The sequence below is a fragment of the Microtus pennsylvanicus genome, chromosome 2 (assembly GCF_037038515.1).
Source record: "Microtus pennsylvanicus isolate mMicPen1 chromosome 2, mMicPen1.hap1, whole genome shotgun sequence".
Taxonomy (NCBI): Eukaryota; Metazoa; Chordata; class Mammalia; order Rodentia; family Cricetidae; genus Microtus; species Microtus pennsylvanicus.
Window position 1 is genome coordinate 91,683,512 of NC_134580.1, and position 27,376 is coordinate 91,710,887.

Below are 27,376 nucleotides of genomic sequence, written 5' to 3' on the forward strand. Positions count from 1 at the left end.
ACTATCACATTCTATCTGCCCCATTTTCTAGGATATCTCCTGCAGCTTGAAAGGGGTAGCATAGCTCTCTCATTAAGAGCTGAAGACTCTGCAGTTATTTATTCTCAGCATTTTGACTAGTCGTGGGTCTGCATAAATCGCCACCATAGCAAACAAAAGCTTCTTCAAGCAGACTGAGAGCAGCATCAATCTATGGGTATAAATATGAGGGTTCGAAAGTCAGTTTGACAACACTTCCATTTAGCAAAACAGCACTAGTAGGTTCTGGGGGCGTAATTATTACTTTGAGTTGATTGAATCCACTGTGAATGCAGAACCCAGAGGTATATAGCCCAGTGTACTAAACACTAAGGATCACAGAAGAACCTGGAGATACATTGCAGACCTACTCATCAGAATTAAAATGATAGTTACTTATCAGTGATTATATTGGAACTTTGTAATGACAGAATGAGCTATAAAGGGTGTAAACTACCCTACGAACCCCGCAGGTCGCTCCAGCCAGGGAAGCAGGTAGTCTAACTGCAGATCTTTACCTCCCCCTCCTCTCCTCCAAATCAAATGGCCCAGTCTTATTCCCAGCTCTGCAGTAGACTATCTTCTTCAGCCTCCCTTCTCCCTTGGCCCCATCTCCAGTCCATCACACAGATCTTCCCCTCCTAACTTCTACCCCTCACTCATTGCTTTATCCAGAAGGCATTTCCTGGGAACCCACAGGCCCCTCTGGCCAGGGAAGCAGGTAGGCTAACTGCAGGTCTTCACCTTTCCCTCCATATCCCCCAGTCTCATTCCCAGCTCTGAAGCAGTCCATCAGCTGCAGCCGTCCCTTCCTCTCTGCTACCATATCCAGTGAATCAACGATAATGCAGACCCTTTCTTCCAACCTTCCTTCCTGGAAATGAAAGCAGAATCAGTGAAGAAAATGAAAACTCAAGGAAATTTAGAAATGAAAATTTTAGGAACATGTACAGGAACCACAAAGGGAAGCTTCACCAACAGAACACAAGAGAGGCAAGAGAGAATTTTAGGCATTGAAGACATGATAGAAGAAATGGATACGTTAGTCAAAGCAAATCTTAAATCTAAAAAACTCCTGACACTTAACATCCAGGAAATGTAAAACACTATGAAAAGACAAAATCTAAGATTAGGAATAAAGAAAGGAGAAGAAACATAGGTCAAAGGCAAAGAAAATATTTTCAAAAAAATCATAGAAGAAGATTCCCCTAACCTAAAGAAGGAGATTCCTATCGAGGTACAAAATGTATACAGAACACCAAATAAGTTGGGCCAGAAAAATCAAGTTCCTTGGCACATAATAATCAAATATTAAATGTACAGAACAAAAAAGGAAAAAGACCAAGTAACATATAAGGGCATGTGACTCCCATGTACTGGGATTAAAGGTATGAACCAACACCACCTGGCTCTGTTTCTCTTTGAGACTGGATCATTCTAGTGTAGCCCAGGGTGGCCTTGAACTCACAGAGATCCATCTGCCTCTGTCTTCAATGTCCTGGGATTAAAGGTATGTGTCACTACTGCCTGGCTTCTAGTGGCTTAGCTCTCTACTCTGATTGTCAGGCAAACTTTATTTGTTAAAACACAAAGTATCGGGACAGATACCACATTTATTAAATAAAATTATTTTATTGAATAAAATTAGTTTGTCTTTTAGAATTCCTTCCTCTTATCAATGCATGGCTAAGAACAGATTAGAGAAAACGTTTTGCAAATGACATCAGGAAAACCTGAGGGCTCGTAGGAAACACGGGACAAATTGGTACCACTTCTTCAGGATATCATGTGACTATTAGAATTGCAGCAATATACTAGTCATGTTCAAAACACTACCAGTGACAACAAGGAAGATGGAACAAAAACGAGAACGTAGGTACCCTTGCTGAGCCACCATACCAACACTTACAAAACCTACATTTCCTTGTTCATTTAGCCACTGTGAGGGGGAGGAAGAGGTTCAGAGACAGAGTCATTAAGTCCGAGGAGAGAAGAGAACATCTCCAGGGCATAATCTAAAAGAACAGAAAGATCCCTGTGTCCACGGACAAAACAGGGATGAGTTAGATAGACTGCACCCACCCACTCAGGCCCTTAGCTACCTCCATGCCGTTTATGGTCATAGCACTTTCCTGGGAGCTGCAGGTGTGTTTATTCAGCCAGAGCACCAGGGGAACAAATAACTCAGCCTCTATACTTAAGCATATGAACATGTAGTTAATTTTCTACAAGCCTCCAGTCTCACGAAGTACCAGAGAAACTCGCTAATTAGCTTCCTAATTAAAGTTTCTGTCTCTTAGGATTTAACCAATCTCCTTTTGGTTAAGTAATAAGATTATTCGCTGTTCAATTTCCTTCTGGGCCTAGTAGGAATGGTACATTTTAGGTAAGGTCTCAACCTTTCGCGGTGCTGACCTTCCCTTTTTTTTTCCTTCTTAGGTGATCTATCAGGCATCTTATAGTGGTCCTGCTGTGGGTATCCTCTGGGGCTTTCCTGATCTCTATGGTTTTTTTTTCTTTTTAAACTGCAACCTCTTGTGATAATTACTATGGTGCAGTCAATAACATGTGGATCTCTCGTGTCATGTTCAGTAACTTATTCCTGATGCCTGTGTCACAGCCACCTGAGCCTTTATAAAGATGCCTTTCCTTGGAGCATCTTCCTGCTGGTACCCTAAGTCTCCTGGCACTTCCCATCTCTTCAGCAGGGTGCTTGGGTAATCTGTTCAGACAAGATGCTCCAATAGCAAATAAAGGGCACTGCTACAGACTCCCCTGTCCACCCAGGTTCCTCTTCTGTCATTCTGATGCTATGACAATCAGGGAGCAAAGAGAGAGCCAGGGTTCCCAGAAGGTCTGCAGCATCCTTCATCTGTGCCAGGGTTGCAGTTCAGAACCCTAGCACTCTGGTACCTCGGCACCTCCTACGTTCTCATCCATTGAAGGCAGAGGCTACATAAGGAGAGAGGAAAGTCTTGGCTTATGGAACTTATCTCCCATTCTACACCCCTCACAAAACTGAAAATGTTAAAAAAGATCAGACTTAGCACCTCTATTTTTGAGAGACAGGGTTTCTCTGTGTAACAGTCCTAACTGTCCTGGAACTAGCTCTTGCGGACCAGGCTGGCCTCGAACTCACAGAGATCTGCCTGTCTCTTCTTCCTGAGTGCTGTGATTAAAGGAGTGTGCCACCACCACTTGGGTACCACTTGTATTTTCTGAGGGTTTTATCTCAACTCTTAAAGGACAAGACCACTTCGATTTGATCTATTGAAGAAAAGAGCTTTGAAAGTTAGGAATTATAACACTGTCCCTATAAAGATTGTCATTTAAGATTTTTGAACTTACTAAATTGATTAAACAGCTTTTCTATGTAGTATAATGTTTTCTTTTTTTTTGTTTTTTGTTTTTTGTTTTTCGAGACAGGGTTTCTCTGTGGTTTTGGAGCCTGTCCTGGAACTACCTCTTGTAGACCAGGCTGGTCTCGAACTCACAGAGATCCGCCTGCCTCTGCCTCCCGAGTGCTGGGATTAAAGGCGTGCGCCACCACCGCCCGGCTATGTTTTCTTGTATGCTTACAAGACCACTGAATATATAGAAAATAGTGATGAGTTAGTTGTATCTATCTGTAATATATCAATATCATATCTAATACTATATAAGCATTTGTGTATTATATAAATTAGCCACACTACAAAAATAGTGTTAAGAGGGAATGGAAGAAAACATGGGGGTTTGCCACTAGCTATCCAGTAAGACAGGGGACACTGCCAATTCTCTACCATTGTCAGTAGCCTGTTGTTAAGATGAGACCTGCAGGTTATCTGTCCTTTGCATCAGCTATGGCCCCTTCTTGAGTGATTTGATGAATAATTATGACTTATCTTGCTGCTTTTTCTCTCCGCTGTTAGATTGGGGAATTACATTTATAATGTTCTAAGACAGTCTTTGAATGAATACTAGATGAATAGAGGTCTGCAATGTTGTCTAATTAAACTTTTCTACTTTCTGGCATGGTTTCAATGAAATACTTGATCTTCTGCAATAACTCCAATAGTGGGGTACTAACTAACATTCAGACCACTCCTCGGTACCAGATGAGCAGCGAGGTCTGTGTCCTCTCTGGGACATGTGAGGACAAACACATTAGGCAGACTGAATAGGATTTAGAATGAGGTGACTTTGAGAGTAGATTGTTCTCAGAATCTGAAAAACAAAATCCATTACCTTCAGCCGAATACAGAAAGCAAATAACTACTTTCTAATGATAAAAATATTAACCACCAGGAGAATAGATGCTTGTATTCACTGAGTGTACCGCCCCCCTGTGGATGATTGTCGTAGCGTGGTGAATTATCATTGCAACATTATTGGGCATGTCACTACAATAAGAGGGACTAGGGAAATTTACTATGAGATGTTGAGATGTACCCATTTTAGCCCCCTTTTAGGGATAGAGTTGATCTTCTGTCAGGAGGTTCTGCGTCTGGGGCGGAGAATTTTCAAGGAACTAAGAGCTAGACAGATCCCCGGAAGTCAGACAGATAGGGAAAGGGATCACAGACTTTTGGCTTCTTCCTTACCTGTAGTTTTTGCTGGTTTGTTGCTGCTGCCTGTGTGCAGTCCCCATAGGAGGGGACAGGAAATGCAAAGTCAATGGTACAGACTCCAGAAGATTCCAATACAGAAGCTCTTTGTTGAAAACAGGTTAGAGGTTTTTATAGAGTTAGGGAAATTAAGCTGCTGCAGGAACATTTCTGGTTGGTCCTTTTGAAACTGGTGGTCACGGCTGGTGTGTTGTGATTGGCTAAAAGCATGCATCATTAGTTATGTGCTTTTGGTCCGCTGAAGGTTGTCTTAGCCAGTTTTGTCTACTCACCGTGAGTTTGCATGTGCTTGCTTGTATTAGTGCTGTTGCCCTGCCTCACCTGCCCTTCTGACCTGAGATGAAACCTGGAAGATTTCTTCTCCCATCGCTGTCACTCCCTTCCGACTGACCAGTCCAAATTGGTCAGATGTGTTCAAGGTTACAGGTTCTGTTTTACCTAAATCTGTGACCTATCAGATCTACTTCCCTCTTTTTTAAAGCTCATCAACCAAAAATGAGGGGGAGGGGACCCATCCTAGGCCACCACAAACATAAAATCCCCAGACATATAGGGGAAGATGGACTTGTCTCTTTTTACTCTGATTGTAATCTCTCTCTCTCTCTCTCTCTCTCTCTCTCTCTCTCTCTCTCTCTCTCTCTCTTTCTCTCTCTCGCAGAAGAGAAAGTCAGTCCACACAAGACAAGACCCCTAGATAGCAACACTTTCTTCATAGTCATTTTGGAGAATCACCGCTGGTATAAGAATTCATGACTCTGAGTGTTTTCTCCCTTGATTATATTAAGAAACTTAAAGATTTTTGATTATTTATTGAAACAGCAAATTCAGGTAAAGCACAGATATTCAAAACAAAAATATTCCCCCAGAGACAACCAACCAACATTAGCATCTCAAAGATTCTTCCATACTTTTCTAGTTTGATCACTGTTGTTCTGATCTTCTTTGAGTTCAGCCTGCCTAGACTGCATACCCAGCCTGGGAAAGGCCCAATAACTGAGAACGAGGAAGAGATGTTGGCAGAGGACACAGTTCAGTCCTACTGTGGCAGAATAAGCAGTGCCAAGCGTGGTGGAGCAGTTTGAACAATCAGTGTTGTGGTCCACAGAACACAACAGTAGCTACTTTGAGAGTATTTTTGTTTGTGTTCCCTTTTAAATAAAATTTTCATACAATTTTTATGCATTAGATGAATTAATATTTAAACTTTCTTCTATTCCAAAAAGCTATCTACAGATTTAAGGAAATTTTTATCCAAATTCCAATAACTCTAGAAACTTAGGACAAACAACCCTACAATATTATTTTAGAAAACTAGGGATGACAGTTGATAGTCAAAATCATCTTGAACAAGAAAAAAACTGCATCATCTTTCTTTCTTAATTTAAAGTACATTGTAAAAATTAGTGTAACCAAAAAGTATGATCTTCGCATGAAAGCAAATGTACAGACCCACAGAAACATTGTAGAGGACCCAAAAATAAACCCATGCACATACAAACCTATTTCTTCCCTGTGGTGATATAAAGTGCTTACATTCACATTATAAAGGTTGAAGGATAAAACAAAGTATGGATTGAAAATTCAGCCTGGAGAACTCGTTGTACTTATTCAGAGACCATGGGTGAAGGGTTGCTTAGAGGAGCATAGGTGACCCCAAAGCAGCTATGCCTGGAATGTCATCACCCAGCCTTACAGCTGAAGCCTCCTACTCAACATTCCCCCACCTATATACTTCCGCACCTCCTGAGGCCCTAAGGCCACATGAATTTTGTGTATAATTGTATACAAATGAATGGGTTGAGCTGCTAGAATCTCAGGTAAGTCCAGTGGCCCTTTCTATTCCTCTTTTCGTGACAGAATACCAACTGCTCTCAGGTTAGATCAGAATATCTTCTTGTATATAGACATAGCTAATCTGATTAATATAGAGGCAGGTATTTTTTTATTTTTTGGAAATAGTGCTCTACAACACCAGTCATCTTTGATGAACACCAAAGAAAATACGCACACACGCACATGCACACATAAGCGAACACATACACACACAATTAACAAGGGATAGTTTCTTCAGAAAACAGTATCAGAATGGTTTCTACATGTGAAAGAATAAAATCTGACCCTCATCTTCAACCATACTTGAAATATAAAAAACTTAAACATTTCACTGGCCAAGGAAAAAATCCTAGAAGAGTAAAGGAAAATCTACACAACATTGTTCTAGATCATGATTTCCTGAGAATGACACCAAAACCAGAGGCAACAAAAGCAAAGGGGTAAGCAGAATTCCACCAAACTAGAAACACTTCTTACAACAAGGGAAACTGTCAACCAAATGAAGAGGAAACTCTCCCAGAATATCGAGATAAGATCCTTTTGTTAAAGACACCACACAATTCAGTCACAAGACTTGGAAAAATCAAACTGGTATTGACTTGTAAGCCCTCTCCCTGACAGGGAGTCAGGAAGTTCTATGCAAACTGACAAAGGAGTAAAAAGTTATCAAATTCTTACCCAATCATAAAGATTGAATGACAACAATGACAGAGCCTGCAAGGCAAGTTATCTTCAGTGGTGTGATAATGGGATTTGTACCTTGGAGTTAATTAACAACTCTCTATTTAGAACTGAAGTATGCTCAATTGCCGGAAAGTGAAAACTCTTAACCATAAACCAAGAATCCGTGGCTAGAGAAGTCATGAATTCCCAAAGAGAACCTACTGCTACCATATTACTAAAGTTTTCAAGTGCCTTCAAATTATCCACTCACTGTGCTGATGAGTTTTATGTCTACTTGACATAAACTAGAGTCACTGGAGAGGAAGGAGCCTCAGTTGAGAAAATTCTTCCATAAGATTGGATCTTTAGGCAAGCCTAGAAGAGCATTTTTATAATTAAGAATTAGGGGAAGAAAGCCTAGCCCATTGTGGGTGGGACCATCCCTAGACTGGTGGTCCTGGATTCTCTAAGAAAGCAGGCTTAGTAAGTCATAAGCAGGTAAGCAACTCTCTTCCATAGCCTCTGTATCAGCCCCTTCTTCCACATTCCAACCATGTTTGAGTTCCTGTCCTGAGTTCCTTCAATGACAGACAATGATGTGGAAGTGTAAGCCAAATAAACTTTTTCCTCCTTGCCAAGGCCCACAGATGTGAGTCTGTTCCACCTTGACTAAAGGTCAGAGAATTTGAACTTACTCTTGCTCTTTCAAAGTTGTTGACAAAGAGATCCTGACCTAGGATGTGGTTAATTTGTATTTTGACTACAGAGGTGAATCCATTCCATCTTGACCAAAGGTCAGAGAATTCAAGTCTATTCCTGCTCCTTCAAAGGAGATTGGCAGGAGGTTCCAGGGAGTGGCTGCCTGCAGGATACCTGATCTAAATGTGCGTGCGGTCATTACATACCCTGTGCAAACAACAGAGTGCTTGCCTGAGGATGCTCTGTTTATTCCTTTTATCATTTTGATGAAGTCTGTTGCCTCCCCCTCCCCTTTTGGAGTAGACTATATAATCATGTGGAAAATAAATGCAGGCGATTTCAGTATTCACTGCATTTTCCTGCTGGTGCTGTTCTGCGTTTCTGTTTCTTATTTCTCATATCTCTGTTCTTTTTGCTTACTAATTCTAATCCTCATGCTCCTACCCTGGAAGGTCTGAACTCCATTGAGGCTGGACCCTGAAACCTCCCCAACTTGCTTTTGGTCTTGTCCTTATATCGCAACAATAGTAACCCTAATTAAGACACCCAACCTTATATATTACATAGATGCAGCTCTCACACACATTTTATCAAGGAAGCTTCTCTTCTGCAGCAGATGAAAACTAGGAAAGAAGTCTACAGCTTATCAAAATGCAGACAATAAATGACAAGCCTCAAATAAAACTTCTAAAATATAACCCCTATACTTCAGGCTCAAAGAAAATCTTGGAAAAGGGGCACAAAGATTGTTAAGAGCCTGAGATCCAAGTCAACTGCTGTGTGTTAGTTTCTTCTAGACAGGACAGAGATGTTGCACCCATAAACTCTCATCAGGCTGCCTACACAAGATATGCAAAGACCTTACCAGTTGGTATACCAACACTGATGAAGGAAAGTTCACAAGGCTTGCCCCTAGATGAAAAACTGTAAGCAGTTGATGACTACTAATGAAGAGTGAACCGATGTTGTCTGTTTATCTGGTTGGTTAGTTGACTATTTATTTTGGTTTAGCGGGATGTTTTGTTTTAGTTCAAGGTCAAGACCCTAACTCTAAGTGGTCAGCCCTAAGTATGTACAAATAAGGATAACACTAATTGGACACAGGTGTATGTGTGTGTTTGTGTGTGTCTGTGTGTGTGTGTCTGTGTATGTGCAACAAAAATAAATATAGAAGACAAGGTCATAAACTTGAAAGAAGTTGGTTATCGGGGCATGGGAGGAGTTCAAATGGGTGGAAATGAGGCAAACACAATATCCTCATGTATAAAAATACTCAAGAAAAAGAAAGCTCACAGAGAAGTAGCTAATATGATGGGATCAAATCTTTTATAAAACATCTGATGAAGAGTTAACATCAAAAGTAAGTAAATCCTACTACTGGATAGGAGATAGGTAAAAATCTAATTTTTAAACAGGCAAGAGAATTGCTAAGTAGAGTTTTTTTTAACATATGTAAAAGTCAACATATCTGTTTGATGATCTCAATATTGCTAAGCATCAAATAATTCCATGTCCAAACCACAATGAGCTATTATTTCACATCTGGTTAGATGGCTACTACATAAGAATGATAATAAATGTTAATGAGGATATGAAGAGGAAGCCTTTGTGAACTGTTTTGGGGGATATAAATTTGTATGGTCTCTATAAAGAATGGTATGAACATAAAATTAGAACTACTAATTTGACCTATCGGGATTCTTTAGAGACACGTGCAAACCCATGTTTATTTCAACATTACTCATAATTGAGAAAGCATTAAAGCAACTTATTTGTCCATTAGATAGATGAATGAATAACAAAAATGTGATTTTTAATTAAAATCTGAAAACAAGCTACATCCTTTCTCAGTGGATCAGAAAGAATCCATATTTGTCTACATCCAATAGATTGTGACTTTTTGTGTTTTTGTGTTTTTGATATATGTGTTATGCATATGTGTATGTGTGTGTGCATGTGAGCATATGTTTGTGTGTGTGCAAGTTTGCACATATGGGTGGGTGTGTGAGTGAATGAGTATACATGTGCAGGTAGAGGCCTGAAGTTGGCATTGGGATTTATCCTGGGTCACTCTTTCACCATATTCAACAAAGCAAGTCTCTTAATCAATACAGAGCTCTCTGCTATGGGTAGTCTACCTAGGCCTGCAACAAATTATAAGCCTTCCTGTCTCTTATTATAAGCCTGGTTAGACTGCTCACAGCCAGCACACTGTGTTTCTAACCCAAGAAGAGCTTAGCGTCTTGAATCATGACAAACAGGGTCTCTTGAAGACTGGAAACTTCCATAAAAAATGAAATTGGGTATTTTAAACATTTTTGGAGCATTAGGGTGGTTAGCATTTTGGTTCTTTAAGATGGTTCAGTTTGCACACACCACTTCTCTAATGCCAGGAAGCAGTTTGTGGCAGATTCCAGTTTGACGATTAATAAGTGTCTTCCTGATTGTCATCATTCAATACGTATTGTCTAGCATAGTGTTACACTTTTACCTTGGCATGTTAATATAAAGTGTGACAACTACTGATTGTGCAGGCATTCAATATTGTTCCAGAAGCCTCAATCAAAAATATAATAACTATGCATATCTTCAAAAATCTTAATTAAAACCATTTCCTTCCACCTTTTTCATTTGAAGTGGTAATTAGCATTGGCATCTGTCTTTATCAGACAAGGAAATGATCTGATTTGCTTGTTTTCAGAGAAGTAAGGAAGGGCTGTAATAAGTAGCTTAAAGCAGCCTCACTGAAGTCTAGCACATTAGAGACCCTTAGATTGTCTGGCCCCGAGAAGGAAACCGGAAACTACCTCAGCACAGCTTGGAAAAGTTTTATCTGGCTCACTTTTTGGCATAGAGAGAGAAAGATGTTTTCAGTGTAAGGCTTCTCTATGAACCCAGTGGCCCCTGGGAAATAATGTTCACACAAGGAGGGAAAGGCCCCCTCCGTTCTCTTTGTGGCTGTCTTTTTTCTGCTGAATGGAAAGAGAAACTATCACTGAGAGATAGGTGGCCCCATTTTATATATATATATATATATGCTCAGTGGATGCAGATTTATTTTAATTTTTAGACACACCATTGCTGTTTTAAAGGAAAACTCACATAAGTTATTGTGTATGACGTGATACACATAAACACACACAAAGCTCAGTTTTATTTAGTCAATTTTATTGTTATTTCTGCAATGCAATATAGAATGATTGACCCAACAATTACATCGATTAAATAAAACTAAGGACAGCCTTATAACATTGAAGTGCTTTGTTTTTTGAATTTAAGTGAAGAAACTATGGCCATCCTTTTTCTACTTTTTCGTCCAACAAACATTTATTAATTGCCTCTATGTCTCTGTCATTATAGTATTAATGGCAATAGTTTTAAGCAAAAGGGGGAAGCTGGTCAGGAGCAGAGTCCTCAAGAGAACATAGACACGGGTACTAAGCAGTACCCTCAGTATTAGGAAGGACCACCCAGGGTAGGCACCAGCATTCACAACCAGAATTCTGAAGGACCATGAGAGGTGTTACCAGCATCTGTGGTCACCTTGCAGAGGTTTACTTACTGATGAACTCGGAATCTGTGAGCCTACTTCTCAAAGGACCACACAGAGGTGAGAACAGCATTCACAACTGAGCCACTGCATCACTTTCCAGTAGTGTGGCCAGCATCTGTAACTAAACTTACAAAGGACCACTCAGGGGTGTGACAGATATCTGGAACTTTGGAAGAGACACTTAGAGAGCTGAGACTGGAATCAGAAAGCAGATGAGACTGCATTCACACTCCTTACCCCAATGATGTCTCTCCCCTTCGTGTTTGTTCTTTTTTTTCTGAATACCCAATGCCAATTTAGTGAGCTGGGCCTGTCATGTCCTGCTCATCTTCTCTCTCCTTTTGTCCCTTAACTTTACAAATATTGTATGTGACAAACCTATAATCACCGTTGTAATAAAACTAAAAGTGCATTTACTATAATCAGAAATAAGACACTCTTATTTAATACAAGGTTTGAAGTCATATCTATAAAATAAGAGAAGGAAATAAAATGGATCTAAATCGGAAAGGAAGAAGTCATAATATCCTTATTTGCAGGGGGTATGATTCCATACACAAGAAACCCTACAGCTGCTGTCAGAAAACTTTTAGATCTGGAAATTACTTTCAGGAAAGCATCAGGATACAAAACCTACATACAAAAATAAGGTTCCTTTGTCTCAGTAACTGAGAAAGAAGTCATGCAAACAATTCCATTTGAAGTTGCCTCAAAAGAAGCGTCCAGCCAGGACAGCCAACGGCAGTAACTGCAAAGACTCAGACCGCTTGAAGTGCTGAGAGTGAGTGACACTGAGTGTTCCGACCTAAAAAGGGCATTTGGACATCTTCCCCTTAGACATGGGAAAAACCATGAAGAAGGAGCAGGAAGAGTGTAGGCGCTGGGAGACGAAGGACTGTGAAATGTTACCTTCAGCAAACATGTTCTCTCAGCTGCTCTGGTTACCTGTACTGAGCGCTACAAGACTGGGCTTGTCGGTGGTCATGCATGGATGGAGAAGGGTATCAGAAGGTCCTAAACCTCCCTGATGAGCTACTGGCTACTGGTATCATTATCTTCAGTTATGCACCCAAGGTAAGACCATCAGGCTCCACTGGGTAGTTCCAAACCCATAATGACGCAGACAGCATTTGCTAAAATCCGTCGTCAAAATACAAAAGAAAGAGACATGAAATTTTGGAAATCAACCTTTAGAGTGGGGAAGGGATGACGGGTATGAAAGGTAGATAAGAGGGCATCATATGAGAATTATCTGAATGTATGTTATAGTTATTATAGTGTGGATGAAATCATTAAGGATAGGATGCATTTAATCAATAAAATAGGATATTCTTGGAAAATAACCAAAGAAGTAAAAGCATTCTGTGCTAAAAACTTTAAGACACTGAATAAAACAATGAAAAGAACTCCAATGTTTATGGCTTGGAAAAATTAATATTGTTAAAGTTTCTAGACTAAAACAAAAGCAATCTACATATTCAATCAAAGCTTCAGTGTCATCTCCATGTAATTATAAAAATCATAAAATTAATATGGAAGCAGAATAGATCTAATCCAAAGTGATCCAAAGAATGCTCCCCCTCCATACATAAACACACATGAAAAGCTGGAAGTAGTCTCCCCATACCTGATCTCAAGTTATATTACAAAGCCATGGTAACAAAGACAGCATGTTGCAGGCACAAAAACAAACATGTAGATCAATTATATGAAATCAAAGACCTAGATATAAATCTACACAGCTAAAGCCAGCTGATTTTCTACAAAGATGCCAAAAACTATGCATTGGTGAAAAGATAGAAACAACTGAGTCTGAGAAAATTTGATATTTGCATAGAGTAAAATTCATCTAGGCCCCCCTGAAAACTCAACTGCCAATGGATCAAAGTCCTTAATAGAAGATATGAACTCTTGAGACCAGAGTGATATACAAAGCAAGTTCCAGGATAGCCAGGGCTCCTACACAGAGAAACTCTGTCTCGAAAAACCAGAAAAAAAATATGAAACTCTAAAACTTTTAGAAAAAATAGAAAAAGAAAATAAGATACAATCATAGGCAAGGGCTTCGTGAATTGGACGTCACTCACTGGAGAAATCATGCCAACAATAAACAAATGGGACCTCATGAAAATAAGAACTTCTGAACAGAAAAGAAACAGTGAATGAGTAAAGAGACAGTCTACAGAATGGGAGAAAAACATTTCTAAGTACACATGTAACAGAGGACTAATAAAATATACAACGAACTTCAGAAATGAGAACTCAAATGATCCCACCAATCGGTGAACTGCTGAAATAACATACTCTTCTCAAATGATGACGTATAAGTGGGCAATCAGCATGAAAAAGTGTTCAGCCCCACAACCAATCAGAGAAATACGCACGTTAAGACTACCCTGGGGTTCTGTCTCACCTTGGCCAGAATGGTACTCATTAAGAACGCAAATGACAGCAAATGTTCCTGAAGACGTGGACAGACGTCCTTCTAGCTGGGGCGGTCAGACTGTGAAGCCACTCTGGAAACTAGTGTCAAGTTTTCTCCAGAAGCTAAAGTAAACCTGACTTATGACCTACCTACAGCGTTCCTAGGCATTTACCTGGAAGAGTCCAAGGAAACATAGCACAGGGAGACTTCACAATAGCTAAGTAATAGAACCATCCTGTGTTTCTAATCACAGAGGAATGGACAATGGAAATATGATGCATACACATATGGGATTTTTTTCATCCATAAGGGTGAACAAAGTTGTATCATTTGCAGAAGAATGGATACAGCTGGAAAGAATCGTATAAAGTGTACTAAACCACTCTCAGAAAGCCTGATGCCAAGGTTTCTCTCATTTACGGTTTCTAGGTCTCAAATGGATGCATAAAGTCGTGTGTGTATATGGCATGAAAGTAGAAGTGAATACTGGGGAGACGCCTTCATCAGTAACATACTTGCCACATAAGCATGAGGACCCAAGTTCTGTTCTCAGCACCTATCAAATTTTTCACTGACTAGTTGATATTTGGGGCATTTTAACCATTTTTTAAAAATTGGAGGAAATACACTTGAGTAACACTAACATAAAGAGTATTCTATCAAATATCACTTATTTTGAGTAAGCAGGTATTAATATCACTATCTTTCAAGTTGTCTTTTAGCCAAAATAATCTTTGTCCCATATTTCCCATATCATTAAGATTATGTTTTTTTCCAGATCCATGTTTTGTGAGAAGCTATAATATTGATTTTGAGAATTGCTTTCTCTTAAACATAGTGATAATAATTGAAAATGAGCTGAGGAACATCTTTATTTATCTGAATGAGAGTTCACTAAATGTATTTTCTTTTTATAATGAGGCTTTAAAATGATAATTTGCCTAACTTTTTTTCATTTCTATGGAAAGCTTTTCATCACTGTTCTGGTTTCTCTCCTAATAAGTAAAAATGGAAATGGAAATCCATTAATTAAATTCTCTAATAAGATTCTGTAGCTATTGGCTGCAAACTCTAGGGAAAGCATAAGCTTCTAATTACAGCTTATCAATTGCAATTAACTCTTCAAACTATTCCCTAGATGTACTTGAGGAAAAGAAAGAGTTGCTAATAAATTTTAAAGGAGATTGAGAGCTCTTTCCGTGGTAATCAAGGGCCACTGTCAATCAATGGTGAAAAAAGTCCAATCTTTATTTGGTAAATCTAACAAATGATAACATTTCATTCCTGAGACAGACTTGGGAGTTCGGATTTGAGCAGTTGGGTTGATATTGGACATGATGGTGATGACTACTTTTGTCAATTTTTGGTTGGCATCATGGAAGCTGCTGCTAAGTGTTTTGCATTTTTGAGCCCAGGTTTTAAGGACAGAGAGTGGACTGGGAGACTGAGACTAAAATCTAAGAAGCAGAACAAACACAAGATAATGGCTGTGACAAGAAACATCACATTTAGCATCAAGTATAAAAGCAGTCTCCATAGCCAGCTTTGATTCTAGAATGGTAGCATTTAAGCAGGAGCCCTTCAGCTGTGACTTCTGTTCTTGTTGATATGGCCTAGAGGTGTCACTCACATCTGTCTCCTTCCCTTATGGAACCCTTGAACAGGCTGCTTGTTATTGGAAATGTCTTGAGCACCTCACTCCTAGTTTTTTGTCTATTGCTCATGTGACACTTATATATTAGACATCATCTTGGTGACCTGAAGCTATGTAGCAAGACATTACACCCAAGAGTAAAAGACTGAAGGCAAATGCAACTGCCTGCAAACAGCTTAGGCAGAACTCGGAGAAATGCCATCTCTTCTCCACAGAGCTATCTGGCTGGAGATTGGGACTCACTACAAGGTCAGTCCTGGCTACTACAGAGATTCTTGCTTTCTTTTCTTGGTCTTCTTGGACTTTCTCGAAGCATGAGTCTGAAGTGAAGGAGGCTGAAGCTGAGAGCTGTTTCTCATCTAGTCTCCACAGTCTCTCAGGATTACTTCTGGCGCAGTTTACTTATGCACACAGACACGAGTTTGTTCAAAGTCAAGGGAGAGGGATTGGGCTCCTCATCTGGATAAGAGTGATGGGTTATACAATAGCCACAACTGGGGCCATTTTTGGAGAATGTACCTGCCAAAAGAGAGAATTTGTTCATAACTTACAAGTCATGTTGTGTTCTTGTAAGGCTTGCCCAGTCCGCCTGTTTCTGATTGCATCATGAAAGGACTGCTTGCTTTGCTTTCTGGGTGCACTCCAGCCAGCAGAAATAAACCCTTTCTTCTCCAAGGTACTTCTCATAGTGTTTATCACAGAAATGGAAACCCTAAGACACCGAGAGCACATTTGGAGTCTCTCTCTCTCTCTCTCTCTCTCTCTCTCTCTCTCTCTCTCTCTCTCTCTCTCTCATCATCATCATCATCATCATCATTATCATCATTTTTCCTCTTTCTTTGTTGGTGTTAAGAAAAGGGTTATATATAAACCACATTACATGCCAGGAGGCCAGGAGGAATAGTCTGTGTGACAACTCACTTATCATCTTCAAAACCCTTAGTATCTATGAAAAGGAGACTAAAGTCGTGACAGCTAAGTGTAACAGGGCTGTGTATATAAGAGAAATACTACAAAACCACACTGCTCAACTAGCAAAAATTCAAGCCTTATACAAATAAACGTATGCAAATTGATGTTAAATTTGAATGAGTTATGTTTGAATCCCAGCATGAGTGAGGGAAGAGCAATCATAAACATCAAGCCTGGCTGGAGAGGAGGATTGGAGGGATGGTTCAGCAGTTAAGAGTTCTTATTGCTCTTGCAGCAGACTCAGGCTGGGTTTATAGCACCAGCTTGGTGACTCGTACCTGACTGTAATTCCGGTTCCGGAGAGTCTGATGCTCTTTTCTGGCCTCTCGGTTCAGTGCGCACTCATGTAACACAGACATTTTTCCCTGAAAAAAATACCCAGGCATGGAAAATTAAACTAAATAAGTCTTTTAAAATAAGAGGTAATACGGGGGGCAGCGAGATGGCTCAGTAAGTAAAGGTGCTTACAGTCAAGCATGATGACCTGAATCTGTACCCAGAATGTGCCCAGTCGAGGGAGAAAACCGACTCCCGTAAGCTGTCCTCTGACTTCCATGTGCTCACTTGGCAAGAATACACAAGCATATACACACACTAAATAAATAAGATGTAGTATTAAACTGCTAGCTCTTCATGGTGTACTATTATGCACATAAATCAATGTATCTCTTAGCTGCCGTCTGAGAAAGTTCTGTTTGCAGCAGAGAGAAGAACGCAATGACCCACAGCTGCTTAAGACGCATAGCATAATAGGCTGCAGAATGCTTGTCACCCTCTCAAGCCTCAGGGATTATGGGAGAGAAGGTAGACGACATAGGTAAGGTAAGAGGCAAAGGTGGATGAAACTACCCGAAGCATGATCTCTGAACACAGCAGGGCAGCTGCACCTATGAAAACACAGCAGTTGCTGTGATGAGTATAGCAATCTGTGCAACTCCAAGCCAGACAGAATCCCTGCACAGAGAGGCTGGATACACAATCCCATTCTTAGTTGTGAAGCTATTGGAAGGGGAGAGACCATTTTCTCTGAGAATGCAGCCCCTGCTGGGTCAGTCAATTTCCAGGGGAAGACCACACCGCCAAGAATATTTGACCAGCACAAGTTGTTCTTAAAGGATTTAATTGTTCTAAGTCATATGTGTTATATTTTTCCTTTTCTGTTTTTTTGTTTAGAGGGGAAGCCTTGTATAGTTCAAGCTGGTCTCACTATGATTCTCCTCCTCTAGCCTTTGAGTGCTGGGATTTGAAGCATGGGCCACTATGCTAAGCTTAAATTGAATATTTTAGTATGAAATTCCATAATAAGATAATATAATGTGTATGCATAGCATTGAGGAAAGAGTGATTAAGCAACACTCATATACCAAGGCCTGAATATGAAATATATTCTAAAAGTCCTCTTTCCTACCCTGATTTCATTCCCTCTCTTTTCTAGAATAATAATCACTGTGAATATTATAATTATTCCCTCATTTCTATTTTCAGACTTAACACACACACATATATATAATGTATATATATATTATATTATATTATATTATATTATATATATTATCCTAGACCAATACGTTTAGTTTTGTGGGGTTTTTACTTTATGTATATTGAATCAAAGCACACACATTTTTTTGTGCTCTGCCTATTTGGATCAGGATTATGATCACAAAGTTCATATATATTATCCAAATTGTTTCTGCTTCTATGATGTCACAAATTATTTCTCTATTCTGCAGCTTACTACACTGAGGTTTCTGTCAGTTGTGTAGCTGTTATGAACAGAACTGTGTGAAAAGGATTGTGCATTTTCTTCAGTGTAAAAGTTCACGTACATTTTCAGGTAAGATATGCAATGAGATTTTTATCTGTGGGGTCGAGTATCTGTTCTATTTTGCCGCTTACAACTTTCTAGAAGTGTACCCACCAGAGCAGCTGTTGTCTCCAAATATGTGGGTACCATTTTTATTCCAGTCCACATCCTGTAAGTAGACTATGTGACTTTATGCTGCCTCACATGAATTATTAGGTTATGCCTAGCGTTGTCCAGTGACAGTTCAAGTTCAAATCCTATTGAGAAAGCAAGGTGGCAGCTATGATGTCCTTAATAAACACTATTATAGGTGGAATACAAAGAAGAAATCAGATTTGGAGGTCTCCAAGATTCTAATGGTAGCATTTTTCTGAATGAGCCCAGCGTCTTAAGAGTTATTCTGGGATCCATCGAATTTAGTGTTGTCTGAGAGACGAGCAATACTAGAGTAAAAGCATTTTATCATGATGGTTTAGAGGATATGATTTTTGTATGACGACATCTGTTTTATTTCCATTCAGACAACATAGATGCTAATTAAATATTGTGCAGTTAGACTATTGCCCCAGGGAAACTCTCTTAATAATACAGAAATTTTTATTTAATTCTGTTAGCTTTGATTGACAACTCAGTCTTAATGCTTTGAAAATCTATATAAGATACAAAAGAATTCGGTCTCTTCTAAACCACGAAATATTCTTTTCTTCAAATATTTGCATATGAAACAGGGAACACAAGATCTTTGGAACATGTATTATGTCCATCCTTTTAATCATTTTTCAGAACATAATCTAACAATTGAAAATTGCCTCTTCACACTTGGAAGACAGAGTTAATTCCTAACACCATAACGATTTGTCTCATCACGGTGTGATATTTGTGGAGAGCTAAAATAGCATGACAATACAAACCCTTCTGGCTTAATGGGATTTCGAATGTAAAGGTTGAAACTTTACTCTGGACCCACACAAATTAGCATAGCGCTCCACCGCTGCCTCGCTCCTGGGGCAAAACAGCAGTTCTCAGTAAGATAAACAGTGGTGAACACAAAACCATAATGGAAAGAGAAAACAGGAAAGTCCATTTTGCTTTTCTAAGTCACAGAAGCCCAGAGTGCCCTGATGCATCTTCATAGATGCGCAACTCGGTAAAGACGGGTTCACAGACGCCCGAGGGATTCAGGATTAGGCTCATCTGATAATGAAAATGTTTTAAGGTCTGTGTCACGGGGATACAGATGATACCATGGTATCTGTTTGCTTACAGGGTAGAAAGAAAACAGCAGAGTAAGAACTTAATGCTCATGTATGTGAGTTGGTCATGGATTGCCCACTGTAGAGATAAGCCAGGAAAAAAAGACCCAAAGCCATCCTGAAAAGGTTTGGCCTTTGCTGATGGCATGGGAGTGAAAATATATGTAAATGTGCCTTAGAAAGATCCAGATATATCTTACTAATTCGTTGTGCATATACACTAGCTAAGGGCTACTGAAGCTATTGGCATGTAGAACTATAAAACTCGTAAGAGAAAAATCTTTAGGAGTATGGGCGTACAGAAGAATTTTAGGGATGGAGCTAAAAGCATCATCCACAAAAGAAAATTCATGTAAATTGGATATAGAAACACTAGAAATTTGCTTTGTGGGGTCTCTGTTTAGAGGATGAAAGGACAGAGGTGGGAGGTGGCTCAGATGGGAAATCGCTTGCCACACAAACATGAAAACATGAAATCCCAGCGCTGCAGAAGTAGAGAAAGATGGATTCTTGAAGCTTGCTGGCCAGGCAGTCTAGCCGAATCTGTGGGCTCCAGTTAAATGAGAGTCCTTGTCTCAAAAGCTAATGTTGAGACTGAGTGACAAAAATACCCAGTAATAGCCTGTTGCCTACACATAGGAAAAGATGTGCTGGTACTATCTCTCTCTGTCTCTGTCTCTATCTCTGTCTCTCTCTCTCTAACACACACATACACACAGCACGCATGCACGCAAGCACCAAACAAGAGAAGATGAAAAAACAAACTAAGTTATAGGATGGGAAAGAATACCTCTAAGTCATGTTTGACAATCAGTTTGTGTGTAGATATATGGGTAACATCACTACCTGTAGGGAAGTTCAACTTAAGATGCTACTATTCTGTGACTGTAAAACTGTCAGAGAAAATGAAGTCATTCAGTAACAACACCAAATGCTAGTGGTGATGTTGAAGAAATGGAGCTGTGATGCATTTGGTGATGGAAGTGTAAAACGATGCTGCCTTTTGAAAGTACTCAGGTAGTTTCAAAACCCAATTATATATTTATCATACAGCCCAACAGTCGTTCTCATGGACATTCAATGTGTGTGTGTGTGTGTGTGTGTGTGTGTGTGTGTGTGTGTGTGTGTGTGGAGGCCAGAGTTCCCCATTAGGTGTCTTACATTATTGCTGTTCACCTTACGTTTTGAGAAATGGTCTGTAACTGAGCATTGAACTTACCGGTTCAGTGAGACCAGCTAGCCAGTTCTAAAGGCAAATATTCCTGGCGCTGGGATTATAGGTGCAAGCAGCCACACCCTGCTTTTTATATGTATGAGAGAGTTAGGAGCACGGGTCATCGTGCTGGTGCTGCAATCACTTTCTTGATAATTGAGTTATCTCTCCAACCTATAAGTTCCTGTTTCTTTCCATAAAAGTCCCATTTTGTTTTTCTTCCCAAGTTAGATACTAAGTAGTCTTAGGGTTCTAGTGCTGTCATAAACATCATGACTAACTGCATCTTGGAGAGGAAAGTGTTTATTTTATCTTATAGTTGTAGTCTTTGAAGGAAAATCAGGGAGGAAACTCAGCACGGAACCTGGAGGTAGAAACAGAAACTGTGGAAGAACGCAGTGTACAGGCTTCTTCCTCATAGCTTGCTCTATCTGTTTTCTTCTGCAACCCAGGAACACCTGCCCAGGGGTGACATCATCCACAATAGAGTGAGCCTTCCCATATCAATTGTTAATCAAGAAAATGCCCTACAGAGTTGCCTATATGCAGCCTCGGACAGAGGCATGCTCTCAGTTAAGATTCCTTTTTTGTCTAGGTATGTCTCGGTTTGTATCAAGTGCACAAAGTCCAACTGGGACATGAGTAAATGGGTCTCTACCCCATCCTCTGGAGCACAGTCAATTTCGTCTCATTATATTATCTACTGTGGTAGCTGTCACACCTCTTAATGGTCATAAAAGACATGAAGCATCTTCTAGTCCTTGTGTACATTCTAAATAGAGAGACCTTCAAGATGACTCGACATTTAAGGGCATTTGTATAATAAGCATGAAAACTTAAATTCAATCCCCAGATCTCACAGAGGAGAGAATGAATCACAGCAGTAAACATTTGGAGCTTCGTGTGTGGCTTTGAGCTTCTTGGTTTCAAAGGAAAATATGTTCTCTCACAAAATATACATGATTTCTTTGAGGTAATGAGCTAAGAATAATTCATTATGGAAGGTTTCCTAGAGAACGTGAATTTGTAGTGTCTTTAAAGAGAAGATGCAGGTTAGTGGGAAAAAAATATTTCCATTGCAGCTTGTCAACCGCTGGTGCCTAGAAGATGTGGCTGTCTGGTGAGGATTCTGCCATGGCACACTATTTATAAGGAACATGCACTCATGTGGCTGTATGGGTGAGCCTGTCTTGGGTGTGTTAGAAGGAGAAGGAGCCAAAGAATCCTGTTCTTTTGTTTTAGATAACAGGAATGATGTAACTCATTTATTCATCCATTTATTCTTAAAATGTTTCTGCCATGTTGAATTTTGTCTGAACAGAACCCTGAAGTCCGCCTAGGCGGGGATGGAAAAATGAATGCTTAAAACATACTCAAGGGGCCAGCCTTTGGCCCAGCTGTAGGATGGAAACGAGGCTGAAAATAATGCAAAATGACAAAACAGGAGAACCGAGTGAAGGGCTTAATTCTGCTGGGACTGGTTGTTTGGTGTCTGGGAGCATGCCCATGTAGCCGTGTGTAAGCTGACTGGAAAGGGGGTGATGAGGTAACAGAGGCCACTGCTTGAGGGGCATCTTCCTGGACAGAGTGATGTCACAGACCTTTCCAAGGCCTGGAAGTTGCTGCAATTTGTCTCTAATAGGTTTGATTTGATCATGGAGAGCAGCATAGGTGGGACTTGGTTTACAGGAGCATGCCTAGCTTATACTCTATTGCTATCTCTACATTTCTTTATCCTGCCTGTCTTAGTCTAGAGAAGACTCCTAGGATGCTTGCCAAGGTGACACTGATATGTTTGTTAAACTCTATCTACTCTTGCAATAATTTAAGACCTCAAAAAATAATAAAGAGGGAATTCTGCAGAAGTACACAGAGGAGTTGGGGCTCTGGACAGAACTCTCCTCTTTTTCCCTTCCTGCTTTGCCTTCTCATTTTCTTGTATTTCTGCCACCACAAGAACATCTCACTCTTTTTTCCCCATGAGATAGAGGACCAGTTCGGGGGTGGGAGGATAAGTTTTATAGCTCCAAAAGCCCCATGTGGTAAGAACAAAGGATCAGACACCATTCAGATTCTTCTGGCCTACTATCTGACTTTCCTACCTCATACCCTTCGACAAACTCAGTGGAGATGCCCATTTTGAGTTTAACTGCAATAACTTGTGAGCGTGCCCCACGGAGATCAGGAAGAGAGATGAGAGTGATCATAACCACTGTTGGCTCTAGAGATTTGGGATGTGAATGTTTGCCATAGTGCAGAAGAGGTTTGAGCTGTGCCCAGGCTTGTGCTCTAGGACCTCGTCTGGTTTCATAAGGCACCCGAACTGCCCTGCAGTGCTGGACTCTCTCACTTTGCTGCTGGCATGACAAGACGATGTCACTATCCCACTATGACATGCTGCCCCACCCAGCCAGAGTAACCATCTCAGTTAGATGTGAAGACTCAGTCAGCAAGGCAACCCCTTGAGTGACAGTCCTGGCATTTAGCTGGAAAGAGAATCTGTTTGAAACGGAACTCTCTGTTGAAAACAGAAAGTTGTGTTTAAAAAGGTAATAGCACAGCTTGGGACTTCTTGTGGGTGGAGAGATTTCTGGAGGAAAAGGAAAATGGAGCAGAAATGATTAAAAGAAAGGAAAGGTGGGAACTTCAAAGTGTATTTAAAATGAAGAGCTTCAAAGCAAAGGTGGAAGGTGAGGGGAGAGGGGCATTTAGTAATAGGCTAATAGAAACCAGGCAGCTGATCTCTCCATTTGTCTCCATTCTTTCTTTTGTTTAGTTTGGGGGTTTTGTTTATTCTGTTTTGTTTCCTGAGGGTTTGAGCTAGAAATAAATTATTTTTGTAGTTGTCAATAGGCATACATGAGTCTATCACATGTCTCTGAAATTTTTACCTACTAGAGTAAGTACAGGCAAGAAAGGGAAAGGATCAGAATGGAAGAAATTTTAAAGATTTCTACATCCAATGTGATTGGTTCTGAGATCCCAAAATCAAGCTATGCTCTAGTTTGCTGAAAATTTAGTTTGTGTAAAATGTTGAACCTGAGTGTGGAAAAGTGAGATCATACAGAAGGGCTACAACTTGACTCTGTCTTGCCCAAAGAGTGTCTGATTTTTGCCAGCTCCTTTCTGGGTAATGACATGCTGGATAGTAGGACCTTCATTTTTGTGACAGATGTCTGCATTCACATCTAGGAAGCCAATGATGGAAGACATTGGACAGAACCCATTGGATAATGGGTAAGTAATACAATAGTGAGCCAGAAGGATGACTGCTCTAGAAGTTTCCTGCGATCCAGACCACAGTTGTGAAGGATGTTCCTCCTCAAGCCTGAGAGAGTCTGAGTAACAATTTCAGTTCCATTTTCCCTTCATCAGTCTGACATGGTGGGACTTTCTGCAAAAGCTACCCAGTCTCCCAGCACACTAGCCTGGTGTAGGGGAAAGGTCTAGCCACTTCCCTTATTTCCTCCCACCCGAGGCTTCTGACAGACTAAACAGAAAGTATTCAAGTTTGTGACAAAAGACTTAAGAAATTTCTTTCATTTTCTAATCTGTAAATGCCTTATAGGTGTCGCTACGATTCCATATCTTCGTGTAAAATTTTGGAAGGGAACAAGTTAGAGTACAACCATATGTGTGTGTGTGTGTGTGTGTGTGTGTGTGTGTGTGTGTGGTTTTTCCTTTTGCTCACAAAACATTTGCATTCTAGTATCACTCATAATACTTAAAATTAAAATGTGACATGACATACATACACACTTAGAAATTGGTTTATTATGAACTAACTAGCCACATAAACAGCAGGAGACAGAAGAATGAGAAGTCAGGGGTGTTGATCCGAGTTCAGTTCTGAAGGCACTTTTCCTATAGGCATGGGATAACAGAAATACCGACTTTAGAAGCCACAAAACAGCATCTCAACTACCTGAACTTCAACCTTGAAAAGGATCTGCAGCGACTGGACGAGGCCAATCAGCTTCTTCTCAGAAAGATTCAAAAGAAAGAGAAATCTATTCAAAGGTCAGGCTTTTGCCCTTGGTGAAGGTGAAGCCCCTCAAGTCATGTTCATAGGTTAGAGGGAAGTGCAGTGGGTGCTGTGGGAAGTTCAGTTCCCTCAGGGAAAACTCAGTGTGTTATTTAAATCCTGAAACACAAACTGTGATGTCCTCAAAAGGCTTGGCACAGATCTTTGCGTTCAATTTTTTCATTTAGTTGACATTTTATTGCAACTGTCAACCCAAGATGTTGGTAGTGTGGTTTTGGCTTCCTAAGGACTGAGCCACACCTGAGTTAACTGTTTTTCAGTCTTGAAAGAGAAATTGCTTTGTCCACTGAGAGAGTCCCAGAGACGGATGAGTTCAATGAGATCGCAATACAAAAGGAGAACGCCCTGAAGGACCTGGAGCTGGAGACAGCAAAGCTGGTGAGATTTCTAAAAGAGACCCTTAGATGGCTTCTGCGCTCATCCTTCTTTTCTTTCTCCAAGAGGCTCCGCATAGGCACTGCCTCTGTGTCTACAGAAGTCACAGCTGCTTGGGCGAGTGCTATGGCAGAGGCACTAGTCATGGGGACAAGACCTTGGCTCTCTCCCAGATGCCCCATCTTGGGCCAGGGTGTACTTTTTCATTTAACTTGACCCATTGATCCCTACATATTATTTATGTTACCTTGGTAAGAGAAAAGGTTGAGAGCAGAATCCGTTTGTTTCCTTAATTTCCTTCTTCCTACAGGAGGAAAAGAACAAGACCCTAAGTGAGAAAATCATGCAACTTCAGGATAGGGTAAGGAGATCCCCCAGGGTGTAAGGTACCCCATTTCCTACAACATTGTCATTACAAAAAAAAAAAGGCTGGTGGAGTGGGCAGGAGATATAAGAGATGAGTTCTGGGAGGATAGTCAGATATATACTTTATATATATGTACATATATATCTTTATTAATTATATGTAACCATATAAAATATAAATGATATACTGCACACAAATGAAGGAATTTTTCAAACACTCAGACTCCATCCTTGAAATGTGACTGTTTTCACTTCTGCTAGTGAAGATTCCAATCTAACTTTATCCTAGCTCATAATAGAATCCTAATAGAGTTGTTATTGTCCTAAATCCTCTAGTCAGAAAAACAAGGAGAAGGCAGTAAAATTTCTGTGCTCACAACCCCAGTCACCTTCAGAGACTTCGAACAGACACCAATACACCAGCCTTTGTCCTCTGATGAGGGCAGACCATGGGGGGGAGGACAAACTACAAAGCGAATGATGATTTACCACTCCTCCCCCGCTCCTACCACTGTGTCCATTCCCCTCACCTTGCTGAGAAGCTATGATGGTCTTGGGGACAGAAAAGGATGTCCACTCAAGGCTTAGTGGTTAAAAGCACATACTCAGGCAGAGAGCCTGAGTTCTGTTCCCAGTGCCCAGGTCAAGTGGTTCACAACTGCTTCTATGTCAAGCTCCAAGAGATTTGACATCCCCTTCTGGATGCCAAAGACAGTTGCACTCACATGCACATACCTACACACACATGCACACACAAACACATGCACAAGTACAAATAAATACGAATTTAAAGGAATAAAAGTCTGTCCACTTAGTATGGAGTTAGGCAGCTTCCACGGGGCTAAGGAGATGCTTCAGTACCCAAACTGGTACCCACACTGGTCTGCTAGTGAAGACCCCAGGCTAACTTTATCCTAGCTCACCTGTTTGCCTTGATCAGTTCAGTTATTGGAATGATGTTTCAGATTTCAACAGAACTTAAGACTCCTAGCCCTGATCCAGAAACCCTGAAAAAGAAAATAGCAGAATTGAAGGTGAGTAGAATAGCACGCTGGGGAAGATTGTGACACATATATCAGTTTTGGGATCTGGGAGACTGTTTCCATAGTCTCTCCCGGGTGTGACCCAGGCATGTCCATTTGTGCCTTAGAGAAGAGCTGGCGTCCTTTATTACCATGGGGCATCTTTCCATTCCATGCTAGAAGCAGAGGGGCCTACCTTGCCTTCGGGTAGAGGGAAGGGCTCAAACGTCTCATCAGTTAATGAAACACCTTCCAAAAATGTACCGGGGACTTCCCTGAAGAAGTTTATAACTAAATGAGGACAACACAAATACAGACATTCAAGTAGGAAAAAAAATGCTAGTTTCCACAGTTATATAAGGATGCATCAATGATCTTAGAAGGTTCGCCAAGCTGTGGCTCATTGAGTACGTCTTATTTTCAGATTTTTATTCTGTCTTTTTCCTCTACTAGAAAGTATAGCAACTGAGAATATTAGTTGGTAAAACTATATCATTTGCACCCCAATGTCTAGAACATTTTAGCACATAGCCGATGTCTAATGGTATTTGTTAATGGACAAATGGAATGAACTCAAATTGGGGGTAAAAGTTACTGAGAAGCTCTTTGCAGTTTTAGGGGGCAGGTGTGCCATTTGGCTGAGCCCACTGTCAAAGCCCCAATTGTCTGCTTTTCTCTGAAAAAGTACTACCTCCTATGACCCTCCTGTGATTTAGACAGCATGCGTGTACCATCCTGAAAGAGCGGGAGAAAGGGGTTGATGGGCTTCCGCCAGTAGGAGGAAGGAGAATGGCCAGACTCACTAGAGAGTCTGCCCACCAAGGCTTAAATGTGAGATCTGCCATTCTGAGATGTGGTTGTGCATGTAGCTTAT

The 27,376-nt window shown here is 40.4% G+C and overlaps 1 protein-coding gene across 1 annotated transcript in view; it reads left to right on the plus strand.

The window, feature by feature from the left end:
- The window catches only part of LOC142843775 (transmembrane and coiled-coil domain-containing protein 5B-like), a 63,549-nt gene that overhangs the window by 29,417 nt on the left and 6,756 nt on the right, over positions 1 to 27,376 (plus strand). The window contains exons 3-7 of the mRNA XM_075961723.1: positions 23,887 to 23,931; positions 24,565 to 24,714; positions 25,000 to 25,117; positions 25,425 to 25,475; positions 26,446 to 26,514. Of these exons, the coding sequence (XP_075817838.1) occupies positions 23,894 to 23,931; positions 24,565 to 24,714; positions 25,000 to 25,117; positions 25,425 to 25,475; positions 26,446 to 26,514 (426 nt within the window). The 5' untranslated portion in view covers positions 23,887 to 23,893. The remainder of the gene's footprint in view (positions 1 to 23,886; positions 23,932 to 24,564; positions 24,715 to 24,999; positions 25,118 to 25,424; positions 25,476 to 26,445; positions 26,515 to 27,376) is intronic.